Genomic DNA, 16,229 nt, shown 5'->3' on the forward strand with positions numbered 1-16,229 from the left:
TATGGGGTGAAAATTGTTTCAACCATCGATTGTGAAAGCAAACTTGCTGCTGTTGCAGACTTTCATTTCCTTGAAACTGCATTCTCAATCGTCACTAATAGCTACTCGCTCTGGTGTTTGGTTTTGGACATATTACAGTGATGAGAAATGTCTATTGAACAAAGTGAGCATGCAACTTATGGAATGTTTTCTTTAACTTCCCCGAAATAGTTCAAACTGCACTTCTAGACCTTTTGAATGACATGTTGTGAAAACTTTTTCAGTTGACGTATTGCCTACCCGTCCATCAGCAAAGCAATCAGCACGCTTTACCGACCAACTTTAAATGCTTTGCTATTCATTTAAAAGTACCACACTCTTGGGGTATGTTTAGTTTGCAAGTGACTTGATTTTGCTGCTATATTGCAAATGGGACGCCCCAGGGGCATGTTCCTTTTCAGTTAATACATTATCAGGCCGTGTGTAACCGGAACATGTCCAGCATGGATGAAAAAGTTTTTCCCGAAAAAGAAAATGCTTCTTTCTATGAAGTAGGAATTATTCAGAATCGACATCTATTCTGGTTTACTACTCGATTCCTTTTGATTCCATGGTTGTAATTGAGTACTTTGGAATCGATCCGCCGACCACCATTAAGCCCTCAAGCAAGCACTCCAATGAAATGGTTGAAAGGAACAGCAGGCTGTGTCTTACTAAACACCCTCCAGAAATGCTTGTAGTGTCAATGTGCGTATTGGACAAATTAACACTTTTTTTTAGCAGTGGAACTGCTGCTGCAGTCAATTCCGCAGTTTAAAATTTAAAATTCAGCTCAGGTTAAGAGATTCTTGAGGTTATCGCATGAGCAGAAACGAAATAAAAGCACGAACACTCGGAGACACTCGGATTGTCAAGCAATGTCCAAATTGGACAAATGAACACCTTTTTTTTGCAGTCAGAACTGCTGCTGAGGTTAGTTCCGCAATTAAAAATTTTAAGTTCAGCTCAGGTTAAAAGATTATTGAGGTTATCGCATGTGTGGAAATGAAATGAAGCCACAGACACTGGCGTCTACGGGTGTTTATAAGCATTGCGATGTATACAGTAATTCGTAGGTATGAAGATGAGGCATTCAATGATATGAGAGGAAAGTGAAAAAACATTTTTGAGTGCTTTGTCATAAAGAAACCATTGCGGCCTGTTCCAAGTCAAGGCATTGTTGATTAGGCCAAAAAAAAACAATGGCGAATTGAGACCCCAGCGAGGGAGAGTGAGATGACCAAGGTTGATGCCTTGATAAGGATAATTAAATAAGGCCGTTAATTATATCTTCAAAAGGGGTGTTTAAATTAACCCAAACACCCAGTTTTTATTCATGCACTCCCTTAATATTGTTGCGAATTCACGCCCGCCGGCGTGCGATCGGCCGCTCGACTCGAATGGCGGCCGTCTCGCCCACCGGACGGACAATTCAGTCGTGACCCTCCGGGAACTATCGCCCGGAGCCAGTCATGGGTGGGCCTTTCGACCTCACCACAATCATGCCAATCGGCCACTCGCATTGGATAGGGTTGTTCGCCAAACTCGACCTACCTAAGTACCCACGCGGATGGTAGACCGGGCGACCGTGCCTCGCCGCAGGCCGACTTCGGACACGAACCGCTTAAGCGGTCCGTTCCATGCTATCGGGATTACCGAGCGGTGTTATCGTCGGCCTCGACGGTTCCGATTAATTATCGGGCGTATTAAGCCCACTACGAACCCTTTATGTGAAGCAAGATGGAGATTCAAACGAAGGAAAGGACGCAGCGAAACGGGGAACAATTCAACATAATGCACTTTATTCACACGACACACGGAGAGCACACATATAGAGCCAAACAGTCAGAATTCACAAACATCAATTTAAAACAAAAACAACAATGTAGAGCTACGACCGAATACGCGAACACACGGCAACACTTATACAGTTTTACTTTACAAGACACGGCGCCACAATATCCATACAAAAGAAAAAACCCCGAAAAGAAAAAAAGGTGACTTCCCTTTTGGGCCATCGAGTCCCTCTCCGACGTCCGTCGACGTGGTCCCGCCTGGCCGCGACTCCGTGCCCGAACGTGGTAGGCGAGGCCTCTCCGGCGTGCCTCGCGCCGGCACGTGTTGGCCGCTCGACGCCATGAACGAAGTTCGCGGCGCTATCCCAGTGCGGATAGAGGGGGGGGGAAACGTGGATGCCCGAGGTCGGGAGTGGGGGGGATGGCGGACGCTCCTTCCCGCCAGCGGGGTCTTGGAACCGCACCACAGAAGACCAGGCCAGCGGCCACCAGGAGGAGAAGAGGACGAGCGAGCCGGAGGACAGGCAGAGGGCAAGAGCAACCACAAAACCGCTGTGCCGGTGTCCAACTTTTTATATCCCCGAGCTCCGCCCTGTTGCTCCGCCCTGTTCTTTGCTCCACCCCCCTTCGAGGCGCTTCGAGAAAGGTCTCGAAGAGGGGCGTTTCTCCTCCCTGGCCGCGTCACACCGCGCATCCACCAATCGGGTGCCAGCTGCCCCACACCGCTTCTCCTCCCTCACACCAAGCGCGGAGAAGAATGGCGCGAAAAACAGGCGGGAAAAGCCCACCGAGCGTCCTCGTTGGTTTTTGTTTGAAATAAAAGATAGAAAAAGAAAAACGACTGACTCAAAGCGTCGCAGCCCGAATGCATCACATTAATTCCCTCTAAACAACGGGTTTGGGGCTAACTACACATGTACTTAAGAGATACCTCACCTACAGGACCTGGATGGTGGTTTGCGAATTTCCACAGCCGTAACAAAGTTTGGGGCCGCTAGGTTTCATGGTTTTGGAGTTATGGAGGAGACACAGTGGCATTTATTATTACAGATAGATCGATGGATGGATAGATCAAAGCAAAACATTTTGTGTGCATGTCAATCAAAGGTATTTTAAACAAAGGGAGTTCGTTGACTATTCAGTCCTGCTGTTTATATTTTTGATTTGATTTGGTAATACCGTAAATCCTTAAATATTGTACGGGTTACGTTTCTGAAAAGTGCCGCGAAATCCAAAACAGCGATAGTCAATACAGGTCAGGTCAGGTATGGGAGCATGTGCCAGAACAGCGCGTCGCTGCGTCCACTTTCCGCCGGTACTCCGGGGGCCTCCGTCTGGCCATCCCCCAGGCAGATGCCAGGCCCATCCCCATCTCCTTGAGATGATGGTCAACCTGCTGCAACCATGAGGCACGTGGTCGGCCCACTGGCCTCCTCCACTCATGAGACTCCCTCGCTGAGAGAATCTGGTGAGCAGGATCAGCGTCAGGAAAACGAGCCACATGTCCATACAGCCGCAGCTGACGCTCACGGACTATGCAGGTAACAAATCTCATCCGAGTCTCTCTCAGCAACCGCTCGTTGGACACAAAATCCGACCAGCGATAGCCAAGGATTCTCCGAAGAGACCTGGTACCAAGGGAATTAAGTCTCCGTCTCAGATCCTTGGTCAAAGTCCAAGTCTCGCACCCATAGAGCAAGACTGGAAGTACCAAGGACCTGAAGACTCGGACTTTCGTCCTCCCGCACAGGTACCGGCAGCGCCACACCCCATGATCCAGTGAATCCATGACTCCCCAGGCCCGACCCAGACGCTTCATTGACCTCCGGCTCACAACCTGCGGAGACATGAATATCACTGCCAAGGTAAGTGAATCTATCCACGACCTCAACATCCTCACCACAAACAGACACAGACAGGACAGCAGCATCCAAGATGTCACCGAAAGCCTGGATCTTTGTTTTGACCCAAGAAATCCGTAATCCCAACGGCTCCGACTCCTCATTCAGCACCTCGAGGGCCCCCAAGAGGATGTCTAAAGTCTCCGCAAAGATGACTGCATCATCTGCAAAATCAAGGTCCGAGATCTTGACATTGCCAAACGATGCACCGCAACTTGATCTCTCCGACATCCTCCCAAAAATCCAGTCCATACAAGTGCTGAAAAGTGTGGGGCCAAGTACACATCCCTGACGAACTCCAGTAACAACTGGAAATAAGTCAGAGGCGGTACCACCACACTTCACAGCACTCTCAGTACCAGAGTAGAGTTCAGACATCAGATCGATCAGTTTCAGTGGCACCCCACGAAGACCAAGAATCCTCCAGAGGACATCCCGATTCACTGAATCGAACGCTTTACAGAGATCAACATAGGCTGCAAGCAGCCCCTGCCGAAACTCTCGTCTGCGTTCAGTGAGGACACGAAGAGCAAGGATACGGTCAATCGTTGACCTCTTTGGTGTAAAGCCTGACTGCTCTGGACGCTGGTGCTCAAGCAGATGGTGGCGAACCCTATCAAGAATTATCCGAGCAAAGACCTTGCCCGGCACTGAGAGCAGCGTCACCCCTCGGTAGTTGTTGCAGTCTTGGCGATCACCCTTCCTTTTCCAGAGAGGGAGAACAAGGCCCTCTTCCAGTCAGTTGGGATGATGCCTGTGTTCCAGGCAGAGCACAAAACTGCATGCAACGACGCGAGTGCAGCATTTCCACCAGCCTTGAGAAGTTCAGCATGGATGCCACAGATCCCTGGAGCTTTGCCCCGTTTCAACTGGTTCACCGCAGCCCGTGTTTCCACAAGCGATGGTGGACCACAGTTGATTCGAGGGTCAGCAACAGGGATTGTAACACCCTTGACGTCCAACTCGACAGCTGGGGGATCAGCCTGGTACAACCGCCTCAACAACCGGCCCAGCGGGCCTCTCACTTCAGACTCCTCTGTCAAGAGCCTACCACTCTCTGCTCGAACTGCAGTGCTCCGAGGGATGGGCTTGGATGAACGTAATGCGCGAATTCCCCTGTAAGCGGGACGAGAATCACCTGTCCACAGGTGATGCTCTACCCCTCACAGATTCCTCGCACATAGGCCTCCTTGTCCACCCTCAGTGCACGTACAGTTTTACGCCTCAGCTCCCTGAACAGCTCAGCTCTGCCATTCAGCCTGGCCCTGCGACTCTGGTCAATGGTATCCAGTGTCCCTTGAGAGACAAAATTCTTCTTGCCCTGCGGTGAACTCCAAGGCATCCACCGGCAACATCAAGGACGGTGGTCTTGAAGGTGCTCCACAACTCTTCAGGACCCCCCAAAGCACCCAGACCCCCCAAGTGTCCACTCAGCCTGTTCGCAAACTCCTCAGCTACTCTCTCATCCCTGAGCTTGGCAACATCCAGCCCTAGGCTGGGATGGTACCATTCTCCAGGATTTAAGGTGCAGCTTTAGAGTTGCTACAACAAGCCTGTGGTCAGTATTGAGGAACTGAGCACTCCGGTAGACCCTGCAGTTCTGGATCATCCTCCAACGACCGTCAATGAGGACATGGTCAATCTCCTTTGCCACACCGCCAGCGTTGGAATACCAAGTCCAGCGATGAGCTTGTGGCGCTGAAACCATGAACCAGCCACCCTAAGTCCATGACTTCTTGCAAAGTCAAGGAACTTAGTGCTATTCTGGTTCATAGTTCCTGACCCATGGGGACCAACACACACCTCATAACCATCCCTATCAGTTCCAGTCGATGCATTGAAATCCCCCAAGACTAGAAGTGTATCTCGTCTGGGGCACTGATCAACCACAGACTCGAGTGTGGCGTAGAATGCATCCTTCACGGTAAGATCACTCGCCTCAGTCGGAGCATAAATAGAGACCAGGGAAATGACACCTAAGGAGTGACGAATCCTTAATCTCATAATACGCTCGTTGACCGGTGTTACCTCAATTATCATTGGGGTCAGCTTATTGGACACAGCTACAGCAACTCCTTGGGTATGGTAACCATCAGAGCGACCAGACCAATAGTAGGTGTAACCACCCACCATTATCTCGCCGCAATCCGGTCTCCGAACCTCAGAGAGAGCTGCAATCCCGATGTCCAAACGCTTGAGCTCAGATGATAACAGAGACAGGTGATCATCCTCTCTTAGGGATAGGACATTCCAGGCACCCACCCGAAGGGACCGCCTCAGGTTAACCCAAGGAGACCGCCGTCTGGTGGACGACACTCAGCACCACTCCGACACACTCTCCCGCAATCTGACCCAGGGATGTTACCCCGTGGTTTCCCTCCTATCAAAGATTGGGGTCCCGAAGGCTTTGCCCCAATCCCATCATCCGGTGAGCTGCCCTGCGAAGGGAAGCTGCACAGGAGGTACTCCCACGGAGTGGGTTTTCAGATTTTTTGCGTTTTTGCGTTTTGCGGAATGAAGCGTTTTACGGTGGCTGGAGTGCAAATCCTGCCACCAACCTCCTAATAAGAAGTAACCCAACTGCAGGAGGACGTCCGCAGACACAGTTGGGCACTAGATATGGATGGCCGTTGGCTCACAAGGAGCTCCTCCGCCCTTTGACAGGTTTTGTTTTTAATCCTGCTGGGTGTCCATATCCAAACACCCTCCTCACCAGAAAACCTGGTGGGGGAGACGGTTTAGTCGCCGACAACCCGACCATGGAACAGGTTAGTACAGGTTTACATGGTACCTGTAGCAGGTCACAGATCGAACCTGACCTGACAAGAATACCTCATCGGGAAAATGGGGTTAGGTTCCTGGACTTAGAGAAAATGTAGAGGAAGGTGGGCGGCAGTCAAAAATACACATATTACAATTGAAACTAGAACGGCACTCGGTAGAGCACATACCTCCCTCCGCCTGGCTGAACAGTTTACGAAAAGTAAAATGTCAAAAGATGTCGCGATGGTAATCCATAAGAGGATTGTAATGTCGTATTGTTTCATCATAATGTGGTGTCATTCCGACCTTGTTTTGGTTGTTTTTTTTTTGAGATTTTATCCCTCTATGGTTTTGCATTAAAAAAAAAGGTTTTAAAACTAGTATATAACATATAAGGGAACAGACAAACATAAAAATGGAGTGTTACAAAAAGGGCAGCTTTACGCTTGTGTTTGCTTTGCCAGATGTGAGACTAGTTGGCAAACACATAACAACATGAACCAACTGTTCAGCAGTTATGTGATTCCTTGCTCTTTGGAAAAGATCACTCATTAATGAATAAAAAAAATCTTTAAGCTGGTACCTTTATAGCCCCCAAAAAGTCAATGTTACTCTTTGAAATCAAACCTACCAAATACATAAACCAACCAAACTACACAGGACTATTAAAACAATCTACAGTCGACTCCCCACAGTAAGCCAAAAATGTAATAAAATGAATTTTGATGAATCTGAAGAGCAAGTCTACTTATTGTACTTATAATATGGAGAGCATCTTCTATTCAGTTGTGTGTGATTGGTTGAAAGGCATTCAGGACCATTTGGTGATTGTGTAAGTTTCATTTGGTGCATTCACTAACTTTTTTGTTCTGAATACTTCCTGCTGTGTTGAATTTGTTTGCTATTTGGGGGGCAGGGGGGGGGGGTAATGCTGATGTCTTCTGATCCTTTTGTCATGCTATTAAAGGAACTTTAACACCACGCCATAGTTTGAATTCTATCTATATCTTATAATAAAATAATAACTAGAGTCCATAGAACACCTTACCTCACGCAGTCTTGAGAAAAAGGACATGAGAAGAGTATTTCCAACTTTTGCTTTGAGTTTCAGAGCACAATCTATATCTTCTCTGAGCCACAATTTTGTCTGAATCTTGATATTCCCAACACTGAGAGTGCGAGTGGCACATTTGATTGGTCAAGATGGCATAAAATGCCGTACTATTTTGTCCAAGTACTGCTAAACGGAAGGGTTTTTGAAAGTGCCAAAAAGATGAATTGTTTTCTGCAGCAGTTCAAGTATATAATTCAATTGAAATAAAATTAAGATTTTATAGGTTGTAGAAAGAAAACAAAATTCAGAAGTTTTACTGCCATTGATGCGGCGTCTTTTACACCACCTTATTTAACACGCTACATTCGTTATTCATACCTATTGTTTGTGTCCTTTATGAAGTTCTTCAAAACAGTAAGTTTCCTGTTTTTTGTTTTATTATTTTCAATTTTGTTTGACTGCCAGACAGGCAGACAGAATAAAATAATTATCTCACTCCGCTATGTGCATGCGCGCTCGAGACAAAATTCCTTACAATTTTCCAAATTCAGAGCCGAAGTACTGCTAAACTGCAGCTTCCTGTTCCGATTCATGTTCTGCAGTGTTCAAAATATAAAATTCAAATCAAATTAAGTTGCTCCTGGATCATAAACTGACATCTGTAGACAGACTGACAGAGTGAACCAATTGCTCAACGCCGCTTTTCGCTTCACACGCTGGGTAATGACATCCCTTGCAAGGAAGTTCGATGCAGGAGGAGGCCATTAGATGCATCAAAACCTGCAATATTATTACCAACCAATGGCTGTTTGTCAATTGTCTATTCTTTTTAAATGCTGAGCCTCAAGGAAGGCAGCAGCACGTACCATTTTTAAGTCTTTGGTTTAACTCGGCCAAGTTTCAAACCTCTGACCTCCCAGCCTCCAAGCAGACGCTCTAACCATTACACCACCAAGGCTGGTTAAATCCCATCTTGATCTTCCATAACTTTTGCTTGTCAGCAATTATCTTCATCCATTTTATTTGGTGTTTCTTTAAAGTCCGTGTTATGTCTATGTGCTCAGTGACGTTACCCAGATCATCGGGTTACCTGAAGGGAAGTTGATATTTTACATTGTGTGGCACTCTTTAAGGTTCCTGTAGTAATTAGATCATCTAGAACACATTAAGGGCAAGTTAAATTACATTGTACTTGTTTTTTGGTTTCAAATTTATTGATAAGGTATACATACCCGTAGCCAAAAGTGGTGAGATGGACAAGTCGGACACTGGGAGGTTTATATTCGTAATTTCGTCTCGAGTGCACAATCTGGTATTGATAGGGCTAGAATGAGTTTTTTTCTTTGTTGTTTTGTGTGCAAGTCTCAGGAGATGAACTGTGGGCACGACATGCTGATGATAGAAACCAAGGTTTCAGCTGGAATTGATGCAGATGTACCCGACGGATGTAGATCACACAACCAAAGGTTAGTTGTTCAGTGTGTGTTTTGTCTTTTTACATTCTACTTGTCTCTTTTACTTGCTGTGACTTTTGTCTTTTCTGTAATTTATTTTTTATTTTTTTACATGAAAGCAAATATAACCATTGCAGCAATGACCTTCCTTTCTGAGTAAAGTCTTCAATGTTGTGGAGTTATAACTTGAGAACATGTGAAAAACTAGAACGGCACTCGGTAGAGCACATAATATACCTCTGCCAGGCTGAACAGTTTACATTTTGTATGCCACTGTTAGGCTGGATTTGAACCAAAATCAAATCGGCTTCTTCTTGTCATCTAACCAACTCATCTACCAAGTTTTGTCATAACTCATCCACCAAGTTTTGTCATAACTCATCCACCAAGTTTTGTCATAACTCATCCACCAAGTTTTGTCATAACTCATCCACCAAGTTTTGTCATAACTCATCCACCAAGTTTTGTCATAACTCATCCACAACTTTTTGAAATATCATGCTATATATCATTTTTGGCCCCATGTGTCAATGGTGAAGAATCTTTGACAAAAACAAAAAAAACATTAAATTTTCATAACCGGATCTAGATCCAGATCTTCACCAAAATTGAATCGATTCATCCTTGTCACACACCCAACCTGCCCACCGAGTTTCGTCCAAGTCTGTCCACAACATTTTGAGATATCCTTCTCACAGACAAACAAACAAGGATGAACAGACAGACAGACAAACAGATTCTGATTGGTACGAGAGTTTAAAATTATAATGTGATTACTTTTGCCACCATTGGTGGCGGAGGTAATAATAATAATAGTAATAACAATACCATTCCTTTCATGCCGTAAAGGCACAGAGGGCTGCCGAAGCAAGGAGTATTGTCAAGGAGTACAGTCCTGGATGGGTCACCACTCTGACACAGGTTACCCCAAATGGTTATTACCCCAGTGCACTAGTACTCATTTCACTAACCTCAGAAAGATGACAGGCTGAGTCAACCTCACCTGGTGTGAAGTCAACAGCCAACAGGGGCTTGAAATCAGGATCCTTAGATTCTAAGCTAGCCACCTTAACTACAAAGCCAACACCAGACAGGTGTTAGAAGTAATCACATTATAATTTTATACTCTCGTACCAATAAGAATAAAATAGGTTTCCAGAGAATGAGTGATATTTTAAATTTTAATCATGGTTTTATGCAACAAAGAACATTGTTATTTGGAAAGGATGGTAATCCATCCACACTAGACTCGGTGGGGTAATGGTTGGAGCGTCCGCTCTGAGTCTTGGGAGGTCGGCGGTTCAAATCGGGGACCAAGTCATACCAAAGACTTAAAAAATAGTACGTGCTGCTTCCTTGCTCGACACTCAGCATTTGAAATGGATAGAGTATAGATAAACAACCACAGGTTGACCACCATTGCACAAGCCTGATGGGCCAAATGTCGTCCTCCTGTGTTGAAGGTCCTTGTAAAGGAAGCTCATTGCACTCATGGAAGTTCACAATTTCACAGTACTCTTGCAAATATCACAAGACCTTTGGCCCAGCATTGTACCGTCACATTATAAAGATGTGATGGTACAATTTATTAAGTTTTTTTTTTTGTGTCGTCAGGACTTGCCAAGCAATTACGTTGAAGTGGCTCTTTTGCTGCAGCTGCAGCTATTTTAATCCGTTCATTTCAAAGTGTCCATTTATCTACTATTGCTCTGATATTTTTCTATTTGATGAGCATACATGGTCACTTGTACTGAAGCACCCTCAACTAGGCACAACATACATGATTTAAGCAAAAATGTCACTTTTGATGCTCATTCACCTCCTCCTCCGCAACCCATACATTTGACCTTCCCTTCCTGCCCTCTCTTTGAACCTCCTCTCCTCTTCCACTGACATTCCCAACTTATTAACCTTTGTTTTTGTTGCATATTCCACCTCCTCCTTACCTTGATTCATAGTCCTTTTTCCTCAACATTCTCCTTCCTTCTTCCCCCCACCATTTCGTGCATTATATGGTGATGGCTCTTTACCGCTACCGACACACTTCGGTAAAACTTTCAGTCCTTATAGCATGAAAAATTTGTTCGAACATGATGTCTGTTATTTATTTATTTATTTTTATATTATTTATTTATTTTCCTAGGGATGATATGGAAAATTTCTGTGACGATCAAAAGCACTATTTGCAAAATTATCTAATTTACAGTTGACTTGATTTCCCCACCGTCTTTAAGTTGGCTTTAACTTGGCAATCACACGAAGTCTTCAAGAAAATTTCAAATACATTGTAATCACAAGTTTTTTTTGCTGATCACTCTCCACAGTTTGTTTTGTCCACATTATTATGGATATAATTTTGATTCGACCTTCGCCAACCAAGGTGAATGGAGGTTATGTTTTCACCCCTGTATATTTGTCTGTCTGTGAGCAGGATATCTCAAAAAGTTATGGACGGATTTGGACAAGCCTTGGTGGACAGGTTGGCTGTGAGAGAAGGACGAATTGATTTGATTTTGGTGAAGATTCACATCCGCATCTGGATCAGGATGCGAGAATTTTTATTCATGTCATAAGTGATTCTTCAACATTGAGGAATGAGACCAAAAATGATATATAGCACGATATTTCAAAAAGTTTTGAACAGATTATGACAAAGCATGATGGATGAGTTGGGTAGGTGACAAGAGTAAGCCGATTATATTTTTAGTTAGGCCGGATTTGCATCCAGATCTTATCAGCGGGATATAATACGTATACTGTTCAGTCTGGCGGAGATACGAGTGCCGTTATAGTTTCTCATTGTCTTTCACCCTTTCACGTTATATATATACACACACACATACATACTGTACAATACTCACCACTCCTTTTTCCTTATTTTCACAGCAGTGACAGCGAAGACACGACAGAGTCTAAAATTCTTGGTAATAAGGAAGAACTTTGGTTCCTCTGTGTCGAAAAACTTAACCGACGGCTCATGTTCAAAAGAGAGGTGTGTCCCTTCGCTACATTTTCCACTTATTTGCATTATTTGTACGCAAACCTTTCCAACATATTTTGTCATTGACTCATGTAGAACGAATGATGTGTGTGCAGGATGAGGATGGGCCTGATTTGAAAGCTGGCTCAGTGAATGCCCTTATTACAAGGACAACAGTCACTAAAGGTGAGTATGTTATCAGAGGATGGTGAAGAGCATTAAAATTTGGAGAAGCATCAGGTTGTAAGCTCTGAGAATCACAGGACCCTGACTTTCTTTTAAGTCTTAACTTTTGCAAGTAAAGATGTAAAGCCCAGGATTAACTTGCTCTTTAGGCTATTTATGTATTTCGCATTTAGACCCAGGCTCATCAATTTGGACTTGGACGTGATGTCTCTATTCCTTATATTTCAGAGATTATGCTTGAACATAGATCTTAGCAACTAGTTGGGTCGATTTTTAGCATTCAAATGAATAACGAACGATAAAACAACTTTCAAAACTACTTCCTTTGACCAACTTAAGTCACAGTAACTTTTGTACAACTATGATGTCAGGCCGAGGACTTCGCACAGATTTTTTTTGGGCGAAGTGGAAATGGTTTTATTTGAGCAGGTTTCATTAAATAACTTACTCTTCAACCTCCTCTCAACATATCACCTTTTCTTCCCACATCGTATTGTTAAATATATACTCTAATCACATTGCACTTTAGCAACTGATTATCTGGAAAAGTTTCAACTACAATCGACTGAAACAGTCATGTGGCAACCTCGACAAAGCAATGTTATTTGCACGTACAATGTACATATTATGTAGTCGATCAACCAATTATAATCCTTGTTTAAATGCAATATATAACTAAAACTAATATTTAATGTTCTGGTAGCAGTGCCTTCGACATTTGTCAAAACCAAATCTTTTGAGAAAAATTTTGACAAGGTAATTATGGAAAATAATTGAAAAAAATTATTATTATTATTACTTATTTATTCATTTTTTTTATACTGTTATTTTATCAAAATTCGTTTCATACTTTATTTTTAACAAGAGTTCATAACATTTTGGATTGCAATTTTAATTATATATTGCAAACTTCATACTACTATGACTACTATTACTACTACAACAACTACTACTACTACTACTACTACTACTATTTTAATTGCCGCAATTATTCCATTCTTGTGGGATCAGCCAAGGAATATTTTCCCAACTAATATACAAGACTTTATCATTTATTCATGTGTATCATGCCAGTAATAATGATTCTCCTTCTCCTCCTCCTTCTTCCCCTTCTTCTCCTTCTCCTTATCCTCACTGGTACTCATTTAACCAACCTCAGAAGGATGGCAGGCAGAGTCAACCCCACCTGGGGTTAATTCAGCGGCAATCAGAGCTCAAACTCAGGACCCTCAGATCCCAAGCCAGCCACCCTAACCACTCAGGCAACACCAGGCTTATTAATATTAACATCTTCATGAGAGTCAGTGCTGCTTGCTCGTCTGCCTGTTTGGGGCAGAGGTCGTGGCAGCTTCGACTTATATTTCTGTAGCAACAGTGTAGAGGCCTATATAATTCTGTGGGCACCAGATGATAATTTTCGGCACCATATATTTTTTCATTCTTATGGATTCTGTGAGTCAGAAAAATCATGGTGCCAATTTTTTTGAGCATTTCAAATATTATTTTCAAGCCGATACGTGAACTACCCCTGAATCGCACTATTTCATCAATGATAACAATTTACCAACTTTTTTGTTTCTGGTTTAAACCTGGGCATGTAATATATCAAACTGAGCAGAATTCAGCCTAGAATATGATAATAATATCAATAATGACATTGAACATAACCATAGTGTCTTATCTGAATTTTTGTTAATTTCAGATGCTGTGCAGCCTATATTAAATCAATTACTGCAACGTCACCAAGATAATTAATTTTTCGAAACATTATGACATGCTACAATTCCACATACAATGTATGTTAATTTTTTTGCCTTTCAGGTCAGCTATGATAATAGCAGAAGTGGTCAAGGGTCCAGACTAAAAGACTAATGTCGTCGATGTAGTTGTAGATTAACCTCCAAGCTTTGTGGATGAAGGAACTTATGTCGAGTGGACATTGAAATAAACTGTTCTCAAGTTATCGTTATGGATGAATCATCCCCAAGTCCTTCCAGTTCCAGCACAAAAGCATCAAGTTGCACTACATCTTTGGCAGGTTTGAATATATGCTGCATTTGCAAAGCATCTGGAAAACTCGTAAAACACCCAAGACCAGAATCATATCAGCTGTTTATCCAGAGTGTGAATACCCAGTCGCTCTATGGGGATAATAAGTACATATCCATCCAAGAAGAGCTTGGTGATGTGACGGCAAATGGACTATCACAGAAAGGTGTCACATGGCATCGAGAATGCTATAAAATTGCAGTGCACAAAATCCATATTGAACGGCTGAAAAACAGATATGAAGCTGCACTGGAAGCAGACGAAGTACCTAAACCAACGAAAGTTGGACGACCAGAAAGGACGAACCTCAAAACACAACCACCACCACATGAGAACCCATCGTCAACAGAACGTAACATGCGATCTGGTGCCAAACAATACAATAAAAACAACTGCTGCTTCTTCTGTAATGGATCTTCAAAGAAAGGAGCACTCCACCAGATCAGTGAGTTCAACACCGGGGAACAGCTCCAAAAGGTTGTTGAGTACAGCAATAACCAGCAGTGGAAAGTCAATCTGAGTGCTGCAATCAATCCAAATGATGCCCATGCGATTGATATCAAATACCATCTGTATTTTTGGGTGAAGCACGTTCAGCAAACTCAGTTACAGCAGGAGAGAGCAGACGGTTAAGCAGTAATAACCAAGGTTTCAGCAGACATTTAATTCTTCTACTTGATGAGCAGCCTGCTGAAATCAGGATGTATCTTGGACATGGGTGAGGTAGAAGCAGCTTATCAAAGTGTCCTCAGAGTCAATGGTTCAAATGATACGCATATATCAAGGAGAAGTTTGAAGCGTAAGCTTGTAGAAAATATTGATGATGTTGAGTTCTGCCGCTCTACGCATATGAATGAACCAGATCGGATGTACACGTCTAGAACAAAAAGAGCCGTAATTGACAACCTGGACGAGGCAGCTGGCGATGTGAGCAGCAACATGAAAGCAGTTTTCGAAAGTGCCAAGGTAATAAGAAGGGACATCGCTGAAGCTCTAAAGCAGCCGTGGAAATTTCAAGGTTCCCTGTTAGATGAAAATCAAGTTCCCAAATCACTGGAGGCATTCAACCGCTGGATCCTAATAGGGCCAATGTTAACACTTGAGTCAACACAAAGAGAGCATAGCATTCAACTAGTAACATGGAACATAGCACAGACTATAATGTTTGCATATAAGTCTGATCGTCAGGTGTCCTATGTGCAAAAGCATGAGAAAGCAGGCTTTCGACATCACAATGAGAATCCACTAGTAGTTGGAATTGGTCTGAAAGTTCATCAAGCCACTCGGAGTAAGACCGAGGTGATCATTCTTCATAAGTTTGGGTACTCCATCAACTACGAGCGTGTCCTTCGCATAGAGATGCAACTTGCTCATGCAGTGCTGAAGCGTGCTGCACAGAACAATGGTCTGTATATTCCTGAAACACTTGTGAAGGGAAGATTCCTCTTCTTTGCAATCGACAACGTCAATTTCGCCGAAGATACACCAGATGGAAAGGGGACATTACATGCCACTGCCACTGCTGTTTTCCATTTCCATGACACAAACGAAACCAACACCCCAAATGCAATCGCCATAGGGCAACCGTGTACTGAGCGATCCCTTTCTAGTCTGGCACCAATAGAACCACAGCTGCTTCCATGTAGTATCAATAGTCAACATAAGCCCACATCCAATGTAAAGTATGCAGAATTCACACTAAACCAGAATGAGGCTGTCTTGAAAAGCTACAGATCTGAGAACCTATATTGGCTTCTCTTGCATTCATATCATCATGGGATACCAAATGGATTTCAAACTGAAGCCCAGGTGCGAGCAGATGCCACTGAGGAGTGTACTGATCAGACCGAAGATGAGACAGAGAGAACCAATGAACATGACCCAGAGGCAGCAAACGCACATCACAATGAAGATAACACAGATGTAACAGGAGGGAGTCATCAAACATGCCCAAAGCAAAACAATGTAGAATACCAGATAGTTCCCATATGGTCCGCTTTCAACTCGATGTGCTCCACACCCAACACA

General features: G+C 43.7%; 1 protein-coding gene across 3 annotated transcripts in view; it reads left to right on the forward strand.

The window, feature by feature from the left end:
• The window catches only part of RAPGEF1 (Rap guanine nucleotide exchange factor 1), a 185,754-nt gene that overhangs the window by 127,567 nt on the left and 41,958 nt on the right, over nt 1–16,229 (forward strand). For all 3 annotated transcript variants that reach the window (XM_085900070.1, XM_085900066.1, XM_085900074.1), the window contains 3 exons: nt 8,895–8,998; nt 11,873–11,978; nt 12,083–12,152. In XM_085900070.1, the coding sequence (XP_085756196.1) occupies nt 8,895–8,998; nt 11,873–11,978; nt 12,083–12,152 (280 nt within the window). The remainder of the gene's footprint in view (nt 1–8,894; nt 8,999–11,872; nt 11,979–12,082; nt 12,153–16,229) is intronic.

Source organism: Eptatretus burgeri, chromosome 1 (assembly GCF_056783735.1).
Source record: "Eptatretus burgeri isolate ZD-2024b chromosome 1, Ebu_testis_v1, whole genome shotgun sequence".
Classification (NCBI taxonomy): Eukaryota; Metazoa; Chordata; class Myxini; order Myxiniformes; family Myxinidae; genus Eptatretus; species Eptatretus burgeri.